This window comes from Gambusia affinis, linkage group LG13 (genome assembly GCF_019740435.1).
Source record: "Gambusia affinis linkage group LG13, SWU_Gaff_1.0, whole genome shotgun sequence".
NCBI classification, from domain to species: Eukaryota; Metazoa; Chordata; class Actinopteri; order Cyprinodontiformes; family Poeciliidae; genus Gambusia; species Gambusia affinis.
The window spans coordinates 12,877,225-12,897,115 of record NC_057880.1 but is presented as its reverse complement, the minus strand read 5'-3'; the positions used below and the strand labels follow the sequence as shown (position 1 = coordinate 12,897,115).

Below are 19,891 nucleotides of genomic sequence, written 5' to 3'. Positions count from 1 at the left end.
ATCCAAAGCTTCTGTTCAATATACATCAAAACTGGCTGCTCAGACTAGGAGAACATTAATCAAAGGACCAGCTGAGACTCTGGAGGAGCAGACAGGAGAATCTGTCCACAAGACAAAGACATCTCTTCCACTCTACAAATAATGATTTTATGGCAGAGTGGCAATAAAGATGCCAATGTTGATAGAGGCAGAATATAGCAACCTTAATCATGAAGCCAAAAATTACATTGAAATAGTTTATACCAAGGCTAATAACTTGGTAAATGACTTATACCATTGACTTGATATAAGTCATTTGCTGACTATACCAGGTAATTTGCCTTGGTATAAACAATTCCAAGGCAAATGGACATTCTACTCACTAGAATGTCCAGAGCAATCAAAGTCCTGACCCAAATCCAGTCAATAATTTGTTGCTGGATTTGAACAATCTTGTTAACGGAGAATCTTTCTGACAATCTTCAATCTTTTGATTCACAAAACCGGTGGTGAAAAATACCAAAAGACTTGCAGATGTGGTTTTACAGGAATGTGGTTCTCCAAAGTGATGTATTGCGAGTCAAATCTATGCCCAGATTTGAAATTTGCATCTGTTACAAACAAAATCAAAAACCAGTAAACCATATAAAGTGCCTATAGCAATACATTGAAGTTTGTGATTTTACCTTGACAGAATGTGTAGAATTGGAAAGGCAGATAAAGGAAAAAGTATTGATTTAAAAAATGTGCTTCAGTTGGATTAGATATGTGTTGGTGACTGACCTTTGACCATGTTGCTCTGTGTTAAGGGAAAAGATGGAAAGCCAGCTGGAGAAGGAGGCCCGGTTCTGTCAGCTAATGGCACACAGCTCTCACGACTCTGCCATTGACACGGACTCCCTGGAATGGGAGACGGAGGTGGTGGAGTTTGAGAAAGACAGGGTAAGACTGAGTCTGAGGTTGAAATCGGGAAGAGCAAATCGAATGTAATGAGAAATAAGTTGACTGACCTGCATATCATTGGCCTAATAGGAGGACATGGACTTGAAGGCTCTTGGGTTTGATATTGCCGAGGGGGTAAATGATCCCTATCTTCCTGGAGATTGTGGAATATTTGTTACACGGGTGGATAAAGGAAGTGTTGCTGATGGAAGGCTAAGGTATGAACCTACTTAATAAACATTGTTGTTGATAGACGTCTGTTAAATTCATCATCATTTCTTCTCTTTGGACTCCAGAGTGAACGATTGGTTGTTGAAGATTAATGACATCGACTTGACCAATAAGGACAGAAAACAGGTGGTGAAGGCTGTGGTTAACGGAGGCGGATTGATCAACATAGTGGTACGAAGAAGGAAGTCTCTGGGAGGAAGGCTGGTCACCCCTGTTCACATCAACCTAATGGGACATAAAGGTACATTACACTTTAATTACACACACAGAAACGATAGAAGTTGTCTTCTTACAGGGTTGACATAGTGAGAGGGATATTTCACTGTTATGGTTTGTAAAATCTACCTAGCTCATGTAGTCCTGGGGTCCTTTCTTTTATCTCTTCAGGTACATGTTGTTTCAATCATTTATGTACTATTGTTCTGCCACAGGACCTGGTGAAAGTTTAGAATTTTTTAAATTTAAAATCTGCTATTTTGTCTGTATAGTTCTCATCGTGGATTTTATTTCCCCCTGTAGCCATTTGATTTTCTCCTTTGTGTTTCAGACAGTGGTATTAGTTTGGAAAGTGGAGTGTTTGTCACTGCCATCACCCTGGGAAGTCCTGCAGCCAGAGAGGGCTCGCTCACAGTTGGAGACAGACTTATTACTGTGAGTAATTTTAAACACCTTGAAATCACTTCATTTTTTTATTTTTTATTTTACTCAACATTTATTCCTTTGGAGTAAGCACAGATTCATTTAACTCAGTAATCCAAACCTCAATCCAATCCAGAATTGACATGATAGATGGGATTTAGTTGTATCCAGAACTTTCATCCCTTCTTTTAAATCCTTGGAAGAAGGTATTGATTGAAAGTCTCTCTTTCTCTGCAGATACAGTTGCGAACTCCCACTGAACAAATTGGTAACAAATAGTAAGGGTGTCTGTAATGTTAATCTGTCAGAAAGGGAAGATTTAGTTTCTCTGCTCATTAAACTTAAACATTTGAGCTTTACTGTCCATACTTAACCAACCTTTTGTTAAGTGAGCTGATTATAAAAAAACATAAAACATTCCATTATACTGCTCCTCCAATTTAAAGTCATTTTTAATGAGATTCCAGAGAACATGCTGGACTCGCCTGATTTTTCTCCAGCTAAGGAAATCAGGGGCTGATATATTGGCTAGGTAATATATTGGTGCACCTCAAGTTTATTTGCACGTAATAGACACTGCTAGTAAAAATGATTACACTTTTTTTTTTCAGTTCAGCATTTGTAAGTGTTTTGAACACAGTTATACAGGTGGCATCATAAACCCTTAAAGTAATGTGAATGACATGCATAAAGTTAGAACAAAGCATGCTGCACAGCATATTAATGTCCATTTTTCCATTAGAGCTTTAAATAATGTATTATTGGCTGCATTAGCTCCAGACACTTAGTCTGGATAATTGTGTTCAAAACACTTAAGAATGATGAAGTGAAACAAAAACATGTGCGGTAATCATTTCCACCAGCAGGGTCTGTTATGTGCATATAAATGTCAGACTTTCTCAGTTTCATAATATAGCGCTCAATTTGAATCTTTTATGGTGGAAATCTGTTTGAATTTAATGCAAACTAAAATGTGCTGACCTAGATTTCTTGTAGTTTTCCCATTGTAACAGTGCAAGACGCATTTCAAGCTACTGATTCTCTCTCCTGAATGTGTTGTAGTTTTGCACCTCTTTTAAGAATATTGATACCAAAGACACAGTCGTAAACACCTATGGGATTTTAGAAGTCACTTTCATTGCTTTTTAGTGCTATGAGAGCTGTCCTTATTTTTCACTGTCTCTTTGTGCAGATTAATGGAATTGCTCTTGATAACAAATCTGTGACGGAGTGTGAGGCTCTGTTGCGGAGCTGCAGGGACTCGCTGAGCCTCTCCCTTATGAAGGTGAGCTAGTTCTAACATCTCTTCCTAAGCTCTCCAGCTCTGTGTGCCCTAAATAGTTGAGAAACTTTAGTAAATCTATCAGGTTTTTTTTTTTTGTTTTTTTTTATAAATCTATTTTTTGCTTCATTCCTTTGTTTTCCCATAGTTTTTCCCTCACAGCACATCAGGCCAGAACATCTTCGAGAACTTGCGTGATTCATCCGAGAAGTCCAACGGACGCATTCTGTTGTCTGAGCTCCACTCCAGAAACAGCCGCAACCTGAAACACAACAGCTCGACGCAGACCGACATCTTCTGCCCTGATGGTGGAAGCGCCAGCTCTGGTAGTATCTCTGGGGAGAGGAGGAAGGTCAGAGGGGAGTCTGATGAGATTTATGGCGATGTGAGCAAACCGTTCTCCAGCGTTTCCCTCCACGCCACTAGTCTGCGACCTCTGGCCGACCTGGGAACCGGTCGCTACGGACCCAGCGCGTTTCAGGAGTGCTGTTCGTATACGAAGGCGCCTTCCTCCTTGCCGTTTGAGCCCATTTCCCACTCCGAATGCACTGGTATGGAGACTTCCCTGGAGAAGAAGCACAGTGGCGGCACATGGCCCAAGATGATGGTCGGAGGTATGTCTGTCGTTCCAGACAACGCTAATCCGATCTCAGCAGCCACCCAACTCTCCATCTATAAATCACCCAAGCAGAGGAAGTCAATCTTTGACCCAGACACTTTCAAGCGCCCCGAGACTCCCTCCTCCAAGCTGGAGTACTTGGCAGCCAATCAGATTGCAGCTGTAGCTTCACACTCCCCACAGTCTTCAAAGACAGAATCTCTCTCATCCTCTTCTACCCCTACTCCAACTCCTCCTACCCCTCCCACCCGCAGCGATTCTTTTAAATTCAAACATAAACATCAAAGCAGCTCCGCCTCAGACTGCACAATCACCTCCGACGGCAAAGGGGAGGCTTCCATCTCCATGGTAGCAGGAGAGAGCAGAGAAAGGAGTGAGCGAGAAAGAGACAGGAATGGGAACCACTACTTCCTGGAAGGAAAGGTCCTGACTTCAAGAAAGTCATGCGATGAGGACATTGGGCGCACCAGAATGGAGGAGCCAGAGGTAAAGAGGCCTCGACCTAAATCTGCCCCTGCACTGAGACGTCGGACCCCAAAGATCACTCACCCCCCCTTCCAGGTAAGTAGATTACACATGAATATGTAGTTCATAAAAGTGTCAATACCCCTTTAAGCTTTTTTTACATTTCAGCCACAAACTTCAGTGCATTTTATTGGGATTTATTGTGATAGACCAACACAGAGCAGGGTTGTGTTGGAAAATGTAGCAAAATGGTGAAAACACAGAGGTGGCAGCGTCATCCTGTGGGGATGCTTGCTTTCAGAAGGAACAGGGAGCTAAATGTGGAAAAGCACTGGAATAAAAATTGTTAGAGGCTCAAAACACTTGGAGGTTGACCTGCTAGCAGGACAGAAACCCCAACATACAACCTAAACTACAAGGGATTGGTTTAGATCAGGGGTGCCCAAAGTCAGTCCTTGAAGGCCGGCATCCTGCATGTTTTGGTTCTCTCCTTGGTTTAGCATACCTGCATCAAATGATGGCTCATTAGAAGGCCTAAGAAGAACATAGATGTGCTGAGGAAGTTGTTACTACCACTAGGAAGAGAACTAAAACATGCAGGATGCTGGCCCTCGAGGACCAACTTTGGGCACCCCTGGTTTAGATCAAAGCATAATAATGATTTAGAATGACCTAGTCAAAGTACATGCTTAAATTTAACTGATAATCTGTGGCAAAGCTTGAAAATACTTGTTGGCCAGTTTTTGCAGAGAAACGCTGGCCAAGATTTCAGACTGGACGTGTAAATGTGGTGGGAAATATTCCAAGAGACTTTCAGTTGTAATTGAGGCAAATTATTTTCTAAAGAGGATAAAAGCCAACTAAATACTTTTACCTTCAATTTCATATTGATGCACCAACGATCTTTTGCACAGAATCACAAAAGAATCAGACACACAGAAAAGCTCAAGGTGTATTAATACATCTGCAAGGTTCTGTATAACTGTTGAATTTTACTCTGAAACTTTGTCCTGTGTGATTGGTTCAGATTCCCTTAAATTTAAATATTCCTAAATGTAATGTAAACACATTTGTAGTGAAACACTCAATTTAATTTTGTGATGTAATGTATCATATCACCTGTCACAGCCGAGGAGCTGAGTCAGAGCTTGGATTTTAAGCAGCCCTCCTAAGTTACATCTCCAAGCCCCTGAACACAACACATTGATTTTATTTTGTAGGATATACTTGTACATGTACATTTTTCCTCATTGGACGCTTCCAATAAAGTGTCAGAAATGCTTTCTTAGACATATTTGTCTCTGATTCTCCGCAGGGCTACTCCAACGATGAACATTCACCAGAGTCCAGGAACATGCTGCACTCTCCCAGCCCCTCAAATCGCCACAGTGTCGGCTTGATACCTGCAGTCTACAACGGCTCCCTACCTCCTAGTGAGCTGCTTGCATGCTTAATTGTTGCCAGAATGTTCGATGACATTTTCTTTAACATCCTGCCGTGTGTGTGTGTGTGTGTCTCACCAGATTCAGCCCATCGTGGACTGTCTCCTTGCCCTGCTGTGACGGCTGTGATGAGGAATCCTGTATATACTGTGCGCAGTCACCGCGTTCATACTAGCAACTGTCCATCTGTAGCATCTCAGATATGTCACCAGCACACCCACACCAGGTTAGCTTCAATTTACCACCATCATCTTTAATTTCTGAGTCAAATCTAGACTTTTAAGCATTATTATACTTCAGCAGGCAGAAATTCAAAGACTAAAACCTTGATTACTGTTGGTTTTATTTGGAAATCTTCAACTATTCGTACAGAAAAAAAAAACTAAAACATTTATGTCAGTTTATTCAATAATTGTTTCATTCTTTTCTCTTACGTTTTGCATTTTGCAGAAGTTCTTTCACTGTCGATGTGTGTGCTTTTTACAAGCAGTTTAATACAGAGTAACTATATTAATTGTCCACAAGACAAATGCTAGTTCGACCAACCAGTTTCTTTTTTATGTTTCCTCATTAGATTAGTCATCTAGTTGTGGGCAGAATCATAATGGTCAATAGTTAGGATGCCTTCAGTCATCTTTTGTGAGACCGTTTGAAATTTGCACTGCGGTCTTATTACACGACTTTTAGTGTTCTGCTCCTTATGGACCCTTAAAGAACATAAGTAGGTTGTAATTCTACTGGTGTAGAGTTACCAGTAACTCTACACCAATAGAATTACTTATCCCAATTATTGCGTTCCCAATGGCTAAATTGGCTAATTAAAATTTCCTCTATGTCTTAATGGGTTGTTTTTTTCTGTGTGTGTGTGTGTGTGCGTAACTCAGCCGATTGATTAATCTAAAAAAACAAAAAAGGCACACACTTGTTTTTTAGCAGGCATATTTTATGCACAATTCTAACTTTATGTGTCTGTGCAGCCCCCAACACCAGGGTCGCTTGAGTTTAGACCTGAGCCAGCAGAAGCGCACAAGCGATTACAGTGAAACGTCCTCATCACGCAGCAGCAGAGCGTCACACGGTACAAACTCACTGCCCTCCAGCGCACGGCTCGGTCAGTCTGACACCCACGCATGCACACAAACGCATATGAAGGGTTTCTACCTCCTTTTCCCCTTTGTCCTTCTGGACATTGTGACAAAGGTTTTCACTTGGGTGTGTAATTATCTCCAGGTTCTTCCAGTAACGTCCAGTACCGCACAGAGAGGATCAAAATCCCCTCAACTCCCCGTTACCCCCGCTCCATGCTGGGCTCAGACAGAGGTAAGGTACTTTCAGATGCAAACAGTGTAATCCTCACTTAATTCTTTCAGATTGTGATTAAAATGAAAATAAGTTTAGGTTATATTAGTATTATAGGATTAATGAACTGGAATTGGTACTTTCAATGTGTATAAATAAGCTCTAAAATGAAAATCCTCACCACAAATTAAAGGTTGCTTGAGTGGAATAAATCCTAATCATTTTTATCTTACAATTAAATCAATGATTTTTATAAACCTCCAAATTAATTATAATTGTAGACCTTCATTGTCTCCCTTTCTGCTGCTCTTTTCATGCATCTAGGCTCTTTGTCGCACTCCGAGTGCAGCAGTCCCAGCCTCATCACCCCTCCGCAGTCGCCACTCAACCTGGAGACTTCCTCATTTGCCAGCAGCCAATCACAAGGCTCCATTTCCACATTACCGCGTATCTCAGTCAGTCCTGTGCCAATAGGGGAGCGCAGAAAAGACAGGTATCTATTTTAATGGATTCTATGGTTCGCTTAAAGGTGGAAGACATGTTTGTGTTTATTCACTTCATAATTAAATGTTGGAAGTGTCTGTCAAGTGTATCTGAGTCGCCTCTTGAAAAAGGGAGAAGATGCCAAAAAAAACACCTTGAAATCCAAACTGTAAATTTTGAATATTTTAGTTATAATATCTGAACTGGGATGTATCAGCTCTCAGGTGTAGTTTGACAGCGTTGCCTGGCTACAGTGCTACCATAACCCACCATTTGATCTGTTGTTGACTAACTTCACAAGAGTTGCGGCACGTCTCTGGCGTTGACACTGTCTGCCTCTCTATGATATCTGTCTCTCCCCCGTTCTCCTCTTTATCTTCCTCCCGCCTCTTTGCAACCCTCTCCCTCCAGATCTCTTTATCGTAATCGCTCTTTTCTAAGGATTCCTCTAGCTGCAAGGCCGAGGTTCTCCTCTCTCAGGAGCCTCAGGTTTGTCCTCGATCACCCACGCTGCAAAGCAGGGAATGCCATCACTCTTACCCTTCCCTGCCCCACAAGTCTCTTCAGTGTTTCACATGTTTTAGAGCAGATAAGATGCTGGATGGAAAGTGAATATCCCGAAGGAGCAGAACACTCTTTTGCAGTTTACGTGCACTTTGTGGAATGCAAAAAGAGGTTTTGTGATGTTTTTCACCCAGGCCCCCCCGGGAGAACGGTTTAATTTGGAGATTTCTGTTTCTTTGCATGCAGCAGTATGATTTGTGCCTTAGGAAAACACAAAAGCTCAGATTAGCTACACTTGGTGAACTTCAAAGGTTCAGTGTTATTTTTGTGCTTGCACATTGCCCCGTTCATGTCCAAAGACCCACTTGAATCTCAGTGCATGTCCCAATAATGCTGGATGCATGTGTGCGTCTTTGCCTTAGGCCAGATCACCCTTCAGTCTGCAGTATGTATGTTATGCAATATATTATTCAACATCCAGCTTCTGGGTCATATCTCTGTCCATACACCAGCACTCTTGTTTACCCCAGTCTCTGGCTGCAATCCATTTTCTCCTGTGTGCTTATGAATTTGGAAGGCATGTTACAAGCCCAACCTTGTTATGAAGACACAGAGTTCATACAAGTCTCCTCTAAATGAGGGCGTTTTCCCGTGTTTTTACTGCTCACTTTGCATTTATGTGCTGTGATCTAAACCCTTCCACTCTCGTCTGTAAGCCCGGTATAAAGTAGCTCCAGAACTGTGTTTTTCAGTAGCGTTCCACAAGACCCACTGCCCTGCATCGCCCTGATTTTTTTCTGTTTTGCTTTAGATATTTTTTAATAAAGAATGTTTCATACAAAATTCCACAAATAGTACTAGAGAGCCTCTTTTCTCCTTTGTTCAAGTATTAGCAAAAGAAAACGTACAAGTACAAATGCCAACATGTCTAAAACCACAATTCTAGGTAGATCTGCTGGCAAGTCAATAAAAGATCCTGTACATAAATTACAGTACTTTTTTACAGTTGCCTAATCTCTTACTGAAAAAAAATTTGAAATGCAAATAAATTGAACTAAATGTATCAAGTTTGTGTAAAAATTCCACATTCAGAAATTAAATCTTTGGAGGCCTAATGATTAAGATCCCCACTGTTTACACTTTGTGCAACCGTTCTTGGTCTACTGGGCCTTCCATTTGTCAGACATGGTGGACATGACAGTGATCTGAGATTTTTTGCAGCCACATGATTTGCTTTCTTTCTTTCATTAATGCCTTAATCAGCTTTGAAACTATAGCAGTAATTTAACAACACAAAGAAAACGGAGACCTTTTCAGAACATTGTGTTTTATTATCAAAGAAAAAACATTTGAGTGCTCAATTTTAAGAGTCCAAACAGATAATTCATGCGGGACACTGGGTCCTGAGGATCAGGATGGAAAATCAGTGCACAGATTTAAGGGGCATTTAGTTAATCTCCGGCTCAATCATTTCAAAATCTCAACACAAGCTTTATGTTGATATTCTTTGATTTCCAAAATTTTAGCACCAAACCCTGTAAAGTAACTTTATGGTGCCCCGTCATCTTTATCCTTCTCTTTTGTGTTGAGTCGTCGAGTTAAGCTCCCTTCTAATTGTGATCCCTCTCTCGCATCAGGCCGTACTTGGAGGAACCGCGCAACGTCATCGTTCACAAAGGTGTCGAGCCTCTGGGTATCTCTATTGTGAGCGGGGAAAATGGAGGAATCTTTGTTTCAAAAGTTACTGGAGGGAGCATCGCCCACCAGGCAGGATTGGAGTATGGAGACCAATTACTGGAGGTGAGAACAACTTGCTGAATGTCACGGGTCGTATCTCAAGGCTACAAAAATAACAGGTTTCCTCAGATACTTGAAAGTCACATTATTTATTTGGTTTTTCCATAAACTAAGTTATTGTGCTACTAACTTTGTATTAGTTCTGCAGGTTATCCTGAATTAATGCAGGACAACCTGCATTAATTTTTAAGCTGGTTTATATTTGTGCTTTTTTTGAACTCCTCATTCAATCCATTCCATAAATCTACTCCACACACTAATGAACAAAAACTCCCTTTGGTTCTAATAATTTGTTCCTCATGGGTATTAAAAAGAAAAATGCAGAATATTCATCAATAACTTTTGACATGACCATACATTTGTAGAGCAGGAATTTCGAATAATCCAAACCCCTGACAGTTATCACAAACTTCACCCCCAAGCAGCTCTAATCATTTAAAGCTCTTAATAATCTGGGCACACACTCTGCTTCAGTCTCACACCCTTTGACCTCATCCTTTTCTCTATTACTATACCTTTTCCTCTTTTATCAGTTCAACGGTATCAACTTGCGGAATGCTACAGAGCAGCAAGCTCGTCTCATCATTGGACAGCAGTGTGACACCATCACCATCATGGCCCAGTACAACCCACATATGTACCAGCTGGGCAACCACTCTCGCTCCAGGTAAAATTGTTCTCTGTTGTTTTTTTCTTCTTTTGTTTTTGCTTTAAATCTACCTTTTGAGACGTTTTTCAGAACTCCATCTGCTATACTTTCCTTCGTAAATAAAAGTTGAAATAATATTTCACTATGTTTTGTAGAGCAGTGTTTTAGAGATGTAAAGCTTGGTAAGATTCACTAAATGCAGCAGAGATCTTTGTCTTAGATGCTTGATTTCATTAAGGTCATTAAGAAACAATCTTTGGAAACAATCTTTTTTTTACCGTCAATCAGACTTGAAGCTCTTCCCTTTGAACTGCAGTCCTGTCCGAACCCCCCCCCCCCCCTCCCCTCCCCCGCCAATACACCTTGAACTGCTGGCCTAGTTGAAGCCTTTGGGGAATTGGTTGGCACAGAAAGGGATCCGGATGGATTTTGCCACAACGCTCCCTTTTATTTGCTTGATTTTCAAACTATTAACTCAAATTCAATTCTTCATCTTTTGTGCAAATTCAAATATTTGAGAAACCGTCCCACATTGCAAAAGCAATCACTGAGGCGAAAAGCCATAAATGATTAAATATGCGTTAAACCAGGCAGCTGATGAGCTCTTGTGGTTCTCACTGAAAGTCTACATTAGGAATTTCTGACCCTTGTTACCAGTAGATAAGTTTGTTTTATTGCACTACACACCTTAAGGATTGCAAAAGAAGTTTGTTACAGTCTTCATGGTTTTCATTCATTTTTGGTTTATTGCCAAACGTACATATTTGTAGTGTTTTATTTTATTTATTTATTGCTATTTGTGATTCACTTCATACTAAAGGGCAGTTTGTCCCAACTTGGGGGCAAATTAAGAGCTCAGCTATTCTATTCTATTCTATTCTATTCTATTCTATTCTATTCTATTCTATTCTATTCTATTCTATTCTATTCTATTCTATTCTATTCTATTCTATTCTATTCTATTCTATTCTATTCTATTCTATTCTATTCTATTCTATTCTATTCTATTCTATTCTATTCTATTCTATTCTATTCTATTCTATTCTATTCTATTCTATTCTATTCTATTCTATCCAGCTGAATTCTCTTTTTCTTTCCCTGCAGTTCCCGTCTCGAGCCCTCAGTCAGCACTCAGTCAACCCCACAGGGGAGCGGGACTGCAACTCCAGATAGTCACTCTGCTATTGATACGCTCAGCGAGCAGGATGAGGGCACACTCACCCCCTCCTCCAAGCAGACCACCCCTACTACCAGCCCCAACAGTTTTGTCAGGTAAACATGTCAAAAAAAAAAAGTTGTGCTAAAATATTCTCTGCATGAAGAAAAATGCCAGGACAAAAACCTTATTAGCACCTGAAAGCATCTCCTTTCCTCCTCCAGAGTGCCGGCTGAGGGCAACAAGAAGGCTGGTGAGCTCAGACTTGTGACAGTCCACAGGCCTGGGGTGGAGGTGGGCGTTACTCTCTGTGGGGGGAACCTGCGGGGCGTCTACATAGAGAGTCTGGATGAGGACAGTCCTGCAAGAGGTCCAGATGGGCTTATTGCTGGGGATCTCATCCTGGAGGTACTAACATGTATTCACGGTATTTTATGCTGTTGTCAATGACTTGCTGCTTTAGAAATACTGAGTGTTTTCAGGTGAGAATTGGGGATTTTGATCAGTTTTTTCTTCAGCAGTACGCAGATCTTGTTCCATACTTGCTGCCGAAGCTGCAGCTTTCCAGTCCCCTCAGCCCTAATAAGCTTTGTGTTCCTCTGCTGCCACGAGGTGCTGCTGCTTTCCATCATGTCATTGTATCTCATTGATCTGCTCAGTCTCATTCCACATTGGTAATCTTTCTGGAACACCACAAATTCTTGCTAGACATTTCCTGGCATGCTCCTACTTAAGCTCTCAGCCACAGAGAGTCTGCTGTGGAAATTGCAATGCAGTTCTGTCATCAGACCGCACAGCTTCACGCTGTCCTTCAATCTCCTTGTTTGTTTTCCTCCCTCATACGTGGCACAAATCAATACTGCGACACTTTAATGGCGCTGGAAGCTTGGAGGAAATGTGGCTATTTACTAGCGGAGCCTTCACAGTCGGGGGAAATTGTTTTTGCAGTCATCAGTTTTCTGAGTTTTATATGTTTGTGACGCAACATTCTCCCTGGTCTGTGTTTTCGTTGTAACTTTGTTTCGTTTTGTTATTTCCTCTGTCTCAGTATAACTTGGTGAACATGAAGAATAAGACGGCTGAAGAGGTGTACGTTGAGATGCTGAAACCTGCAGAGACAGTGACATTAAAGGTGCAGCATCGGCCTGATGATTTCAACACAGTCAAAGACGCACCCGGAGATGGCTTTTATATTCGGTGTGTATTTACGTGAACGATGGAGCGTCTCGATATCGTTGATTATCTTTGAAAAATCATATTTTTCCAGTAGTTCATTTCAAAAATCTATGCAACACATATATGCAACTCACAGAGTGATATATTTTAAGCGTGGCTTTTTTTAAATGTATTTAAAGATATTGTAAGCTATCTCAGTAATTTTTTTACTGAAATGTAATGTTAATACATATAAAATCATGGTGATGATGCTATATTTGACCTCTATTCAGCAGACAGTTATTGATGGCAAAGTTAGTGAAGGCAGGTGGAAGAAAAAAATGAAAGGAAAAATAATTACTCCTCTGTGGTGTCATATATAATTGTGGACTATTTTTATGGGTCTTAAGTGATATTACATTTATATGAGAAATTAGATCACAGTTAATTTTTTGTTGACTGTAATCATTAGACTTATCAGAAATAAACCCCTGAAATGCATCACTCTGTATTCAATCTATTTTACATTAATTTATATTTATTTTACCTTTTACATTGTTGTTTGGACTTTCTTTAATAGGGTACAGGAAAGGACCTCAACCAAGCAATAGCAGCTTTATTGCTCTCTGTTATGCTATACATAGCCTCCAGGGCCCTTCGGACAGTGTGTCCCGTTCTCACCGAGCCAATTGTGTCCCAGATCCGTTGTGTTACCGCAGTGATTCTAATTTGCCGCCGCTTAAGGTCGTCTAATCCTTTTCGTCCTCATTGTTTTCTTTAGTCCTTAAAAATCACACTAAATTCAAAAGGAGACTAGAACTTTGAATTGGTTCGCTTTTATTCTCGGTTTGTTTCCACAGCTGCCACAGTCACTCGTCAAATAGACAGGCAGGTTTGTGATGTCATCTGCAGTAAATACACCCAGCTTGCCTGGCTGACACAGATAGGCTGCTTGGGAATAACTTACGAGCCTTGAGTAAGACAAAGAAAAGGCCTTTGGTGTCGCTAGATAAACTTGCTCTGCACCTCCTTTGTCATCCTACTTCTGCATTGAAGATCCTTAATCTGGCTCTCCTCATACCTCATCTCCGCTCCCATTTTTATCAGCTTCACACTCTTCGTCTTGCCCTCTTACCGCCCTTCTCTTAATAACTTCCTATCTATCTTTGTCTCTGCCTCCCAACAGAGCACTTTACGACAGGGTGGGGGAGGCTGAAGGAGACCTCAGTTTTAAGAAGGATGACATCCTTTATGTGGATGAGTCGTTACCAAAGGGCAGCTTTGGGACCTGGATGGCCTGGCAGCTAGATGAGAACGCACAGCAGATCCAGAGAGGACAGATCCCCAGCAAATACATGTGGGTGGAAAAAAACCTTCCCAAAAAACTAGGGTGCGACTTACTGGAGATGCACCAAACAGAAGGTTTTTGGCTTCTTTTTAAACACTCATTTTGTATTGTGTAGTACTGCCACTTTTAATTTAGCAAATTATGAATAAAAAAAAATCAACAAATTACTTTCTTAATTTACGTTTTGGATAAGGTGTTTCACAATTCTGTGGTTAAGCAAGATTTCACCATTTCCAAACAAAAATGAGTAAGGAGTTGACATTTCAAGCCTTTGTGTCCGTCTGTAGCCGTAGCAACATTTATTGGTTTTGAATATGTCTGTAAAAATTGAGACATCACCTCCAAAGGATCGGAGATCTACCTTTTCTGAAGAAACAGAGCAGATTACCTGGGAAACAAACATTGGTCCGTTTAAATCCAACCAAAGAGTTCTGGTGTAAATCGCTGTAGTTTGTGTATCCTCTCCCTAATAGCCGAATCGTCAAAAGTAAGACGTTCAGCTTCAAGTGGCTTTCAGCTCCAACATGCCTCTGTGGGATGTTATTCTGGAAGCTCCTTGCACCTGATTCCTTATAGATTTTTTTGTTGTTGTTTGCTTTAAACACTCCATTGAGACTGAAAACAGCTAACTTTGAGGCCTCTTCCTTCAGTAACGACTTCAACTCTGAAGAGAGTTATTGCATGTGTAACCCAGAAGCACATGGTGTGGTGCATTTATTGTTGGGCAAAACCATTCAATTTTTAGCCTCTGACCATTCAAGTGCATCTCTAGTAACGACACACATACTGCTGCAACCCAGCAACTATACAAGGTTTTTAGTTTGAAGACCTTTAGAGAGAATGTTTTGGGTTTTTTTTTGCGTGTGTGTGTGTGTGTGTGTGTGTGTGTGTGTGTGTGTGTGTGTGTGTGTGTGTGTGTGTGTGTGTGTGTGCGTGTGCGTGTGTGTGTGTGATGTAGGATGGACCAAGAGTTTTATCGCAGACACAGTGTGACAGAAATGAAGGAAGATTCCAGCAAGACCCTCTCTGCAGCCGCCCGCCGATCGTTTTTCAGGAGGAAACAGAAACACAAGCGCAGCAGCTCCAAAGACAGTAAAGAGATGGTGGCTCTGGACACCATCAGCACTGATTCCATCCCCTTCCTGGATGGTGAGGGGAAAATTGATGGAATTATGGGTAGAAATAGCAGGAGGCTTTATATCTAACCTATTTTTTCTTTTTTTTCTTTGTCAGACTGTGTGAGCCTGGCATACCAGCGAGTGCAGAAGGTGGAGTGCACCTCTCCCCGACCGGTACTGGTACTCGGGCCTCTCAGTGACCCAGTCAAGGAAATGCTGGTTAAAGAATCTCCTGGAAAGTTTTGCAGATGCCTGCTGGGTGAGATACCCTCATCCAGATGTTTCACTTTTAATAAGAAGAAAAACAATACATGATTCTTAAGGTTTCTAACCAGAAGGATGAGACTTTACTGGCATTTATTTTTACATCATATCAATAGTTTTTTTTTTTGTTTTGTTTTTTTTCCCATGTCTGTAGAGGTGATGAAGGCCTCGCAGCAGGCTATCGAGCGTGGTGTCAAAGATTGCCTCTTTATCGATTACAAGCGCAGGAGTGGACACTTTGATGTCACCACCGTTGCTTCTATAAAGGAAATAACAGATAAGGTAACGTCTTTTCCTTTCTTATCTATTGGGAGTCCAGTGGCTTTTATCGGTACTTAATCTCTGCTTTTGCTCATAAATCAAGATTACTGCTCATCAATCTTGGATTCTGTTCAATTCCTATTTGTGGTGGTGACAGAAACTTTACAGGTTTTTTAAATTTTTTATTTTTTTATTGTAAAATTACAGGGCTGTCACTGTTTGCTTGACATCGCCCCGCACGCCATTGAGAGGCTCCACAGTGTTCACATCTATCCTATTGTGGTCTTCATCCGCTACAAGAACGCCAAGCAGATTAAGTAAGTTTCAACCTGCTTCACGACACAGATGGTGGTAATGCCCCTGTCTGCTCTGTGTGTGGTTGATATAATAGAGTAGAATAAACATGCACTTGTTTTATTCAATTAAAGATGGTTCATTATTTTTTGTTTTTATACAGTGAGTATATTGACAAAATGTTTGCGTTCCAAACTGCTGTGTTTCATTTGCATTTTATGTGACAGGCCAACACAAAGTAGTGGATGGAAAATAATGCATAATTTTCAAAAGTATTTTCAAAAATCTATTGATCTAATAACATTAGTGAGTAATTTTAATTGTGGACTGCATACATTATATTTTGTAATAGCTGTGAGTTTGTAAATACTTGTTTTAATTGGAGTCACTGGGACATTTTGCACGAATGACTTCAGAAGGTGGTTCATTTTAAATCTGCTGCTACACAGAAATAATGCATATAAATAAATTATATGTTTTTTCCATGACACAACCAAGGCTTGTTTTAAAACAACTCCTCAACATGTGTCGATGTGAAAAATAACTATTTTTTGCAGGGAGACGAGTACTGAAAACAAATTAATTAAAGTAATCAAACAACAAAAATAATACCACAAAGTTTTTTACTCATCTTTGACATGTTAAACACAATTTCATATTTTAAACTTTGCTGAGTTTTTTTTTCTTTTTTTTAAATAAAGAAATCTGAGAACAAAGCACTTTACCTCATATCAAAACACAAATTTTAACTTCTGTATTGAAATGTTTTAAGTGTTTAGATTCTTATTTTAAAATAACAAAATTTTATTGTAAATTGACGCCCAATATTGACCATCTTCCGTTTGTTTTGTTGTTATGTACTCAAGGGAACAGAAGGATCCAATTTTTCTCCGAGATAAAGTATCTCAAAAACATTCCAAGGAGCAATTTGAAAGCGCGCAGAAGATAGAACAAGAATACAGCAAATTTTTCACAGGTGTGTATGCAGTCGGTAAACAAAAACACACTGAAAAATAAGACGGAACTCAAATATCTTCATGTTTTTGTGATGTGAGCAATGATCCATCATCTTTACACAATTTATTTTATTCTTTTCAGGTATTGTCCAAGGTGGCAACCTCCCGTACATTTGCACTCAGATCACCACTATAGTTGATCAAGAACAAAGTAAAGTCCTGTGGACTCCACTTGGCTCCCCCTAGAGGAGCCTGGCCGTCACTACAGTGAGCCATGGCTGTGCTTTTCATTCCCCAAACACTAATTAACTCTTTCACACTTTACCAATAGGTACACTACCATGAGCTAGTTGTGTAAATTATTGATATATATTTTTTTTATTTCGTCTTTGTTATGTTTTATAATCAGTCTCCTTTATCTCTGATGTACTCTGAAGCAGGTTGGTAGCATTGCATATTAACGTTAAGGTTTAATCAGTCTTCCCTGAGGATTCTGTTGGTGTGTTCGTTATGCTGCATTGTCTGTTTACAGTTCTGAGATAAGTCTGAATATTGGTGTTCAATATTTGATACGAGTGTCCCTTGACCATAAACCTCAACACTAATGAAGTTCTGCCGCTCCTGACATTTGTGGTTTCCCTACAAATATGCACCCATTTGATGATGACTGACAACTAATTATAATTTATTTTAACTTTATTTCTTTATTGTGCACATGGTGGTTTGAAAAGTGAGAACACAGCTTTACGATTCAACCGCAATGATGGTTTTCTGCAGAGGTGAATTGTGGTTTGTAGCAGTGATATGGAAGTGGAATACCAGCGTCAAGATCAGTCATGACATTTCTTCAGCAATGCAAATGAATGCATAAAATTTTTTTTAAACAAATGTAGCAGTGGGTTTAATGAAGCCGCCTGCCAACAATCTCAAGTTTCGCTCTATGCATGGTTCCCATAGCAGCCGGGTGTGTGGACAGATAGTAGGCCTTTCAGAAGTGCCTTTACACTAGAATATTAATCTGAATCCAACCGTGGGTCATTTAACACTAATTAAATACCTGTTTTAGATTCCTTTGAAAAGTTCACCTTAACCTGTTGTCAAATGATGAAGGGGCTGATCTGAGACCAGCACAGTTTTAGCGAGTAACGATGGTGAGACTTTGAAGTTAGGCCGACACGGCGGCCAAAAGGTTAACTCCTCAGATTGCACTCCAGGTTCAGACTAACCACTGTGTAGCTCATTCTGTTGCTTTAACACTTATTTAACAATATAGAGTATGCCACATATATGTAGTATGCAGCTAAATCTGGGAAGAAAACGTATATAACTATATATTCCATGTATTGTCACTTGGTAATACTCCTACAAGCGTTTGGCAGTCATGTCACGCCTCAACAGGTTAAGAGCATGTTTTATGTTTTTTTTTCCCCTTGTGGTTGGTTGTCAGTCACTTCTCACCACACCACACAATTTAAAAACATGCTACAAAGCTTAGTTTGCAGGGTAATACCTTTAGGGATTTTCCTCAAACCTCTTTAAATGTTAGTGACTTTTAACTGTTATTTGTTCTTTTTTTTATTATTATTCAGGATGCAAAAAATAAACCCCAAGTAATGACCCTTATTAAAGCTATATCCTATATCTTATTGTGCCAAAATCCACTGAAACACCTTTATCCTCATATAATACCCTATATTTCCTTTTTGCACATGTTTATCTGTGAACCCTAAACATGTTACTGTTCTTGTTTCCAGCATTATACAGATAGGTACTATAATTTCTACTTTAACTAATTCATGTTTTTATGTTTCACATCAGTTCCTTACATTTCATTGTTGGCCTTTGTTTTTATTTCTTGATAAAAAAAAAAAAAAAAGAGGATCACTTCTTATTTGAGTTATTAAAAAGGGATTTGTCCTTGCACATTTTTAATGCAAATTTGTCGTTGAGCTTGACTATTGGGCTAAAGGAAAAAGAAGCAAATTGTAATGTTACTATTTTTCTGAGTAGTTAGGGTAAACCAACTTTAGAGTGAGATGCAACATAAGATGGCTGTCTGTTTAGAGAAAACAAAGTATTTAGATGCCAGGTACTGATTGAACTCTTTCATTAAAAGAATGTGATTTGTATGTTGAAGCATTAACATGAGAATAAAATCATTTTCTGTATCACATCACAGGCTCAGTCTGGATCTTTAGTCTTGTTTTCTATTCCACAGAAAACTTTTGTGTGAAATGTCCTGTATTTTCAACATGCTGTTGTGTAAGTAATATGAAAGCGGGTTGAATCAGGATGAAAAGAAAATGTTTGAGTCCTCTGAATTCTTGCTAAAGGACAAAAAGCCCAGTCCATGTCAATAGAAAAAGGTGCTGATAAAATGCTATCGGTGGCAAAGATTAGATAAGGAAGGTGTGACATAATCTCTGTGGATCTCAGAGAGCTAAATGTGACCTTTTCTCAAAGAGAAAATGGAGGAGTGGGGGGTAGACAGCAGAGCAGACACTGGTTCTGTCCCCCATGGACATAAATTGCTGCCATTTTTTTTATCTCCTCCCACTTAAAATCTTTTAAGCTTTAAGCAAAAAAAATAATAATCTTACATCCCAAGTACAGTATTTAGGTTAACTGTATATTAGTCATATAAGTAGCTGTGACTACTTATGTGATCCAAATGTTCTGCTCCTCATCTATAAAAACTCTTAAGGCCAGAGAATAAAAAATCCATTTTTCAAATGTGCTGTATCTCCTACATGGATTGTGTTAAACTGCAAATTGAGCTGCTTATTAGTTTTTCAATAAAGCCCAAATTTGCAAGATGACGACCAAAGAAAAAAGTAATTATTTACTGCTGCCCCACGACCTGGCTCCAGAGAAGCAGAGGACAATGGATGGATGGAAAAGTAATTATTCTTCACAATTTCTGTTTATTTCTTTGTTTACTGGATACAAAATGAAGCTCATGATGGAAAAAAAAAACAAAAACCTTTAGTCTTATATTAACCGGTCCA

General features: G+C 39.8%; 1 protein-coding gene across 2 annotated transcripts in view; it reads left to right on the top strand.

Moving 5' to 3' along the window:
• The window catches only part of dlg5a (discs, large homolog 5a (Drosophila)), a 43,930-nt gene extending 24,874 nt beyond the window's left edge, over positions 1-19,056 (top strand). The window contains exons 11-33 of one of the 2 annotated variants that reach the window (XM_044137387.1): positions 789-921; positions 1,012-1,139; positions 1,218-1,393; positions 1,700-1,803; positions 2,984-3,076; positions 3,222-4,253; positions 5,473-5,590; positions 5,681-5,825; positions 6,577-6,677; positions 6,830-6,919; positions 7,223-7,391; positions 9,523-9,685; positions 10,216-10,349; positions 11,436-11,603; positions 11,712-11,895; positions 12,536-12,684; positions 13,829-13,999; positions 14,949-15,139; positions 15,224-15,367; positions 15,527-15,654; positions 15,841-15,950; positions 16,794-16,903; positions 17,026-19,056. In XM_044137387.1, coding sequence (XP_043993322.1) covers positions 789-921; positions 1,012-1,139; positions 1,218-1,393; positions 1,700-1,803; positions 2,984-3,076; positions 3,222-4,253; positions 5,473-5,590; positions 5,681-5,825; positions 6,577-6,677; positions 6,830-6,919; positions 7,223-7,391; positions 9,523-9,685; positions 10,216-10,349; positions 11,436-11,603; positions 11,712-11,895; positions 12,536-12,684; positions 13,829-13,999; positions 14,949-15,139; positions 15,224-15,367; positions 15,527-15,654; positions 15,841-15,950; positions 16,794-16,903; positions 17,026-17,129 — 4,045 coding nt within the window. In that variant the 3' untranslated portion in view covers positions 17,130-19,056. Of the gene's footprint in view, positions 1-788; positions 922-1,011; positions 1,140-1,217; positions 1,394-1,699; positions 1,804-2,983; positions 3,077-3,221; positions 4,254-5,472; positions 5,591-5,680; positions 5,826-6,576; positions 6,711-6,829; positions 6,920-7,222; positions 7,392-9,522; positions 9,686-10,215; positions 10,350-11,435; positions 11,604-11,711; positions 11,896-12,535; positions 12,685-13,828; positions 14,000-14,948; positions 15,140-15,223; positions 15,368-15,526; positions 15,655-15,840; positions 15,951-16,793; positions 16,904-17,025 lie in introns of both variants that reach the window. The other variant, XM_044137386.1, reaches the window with a different exon arrangement.
• Positions 19,057-19,891: the final 835 nt, after the last annotated feature.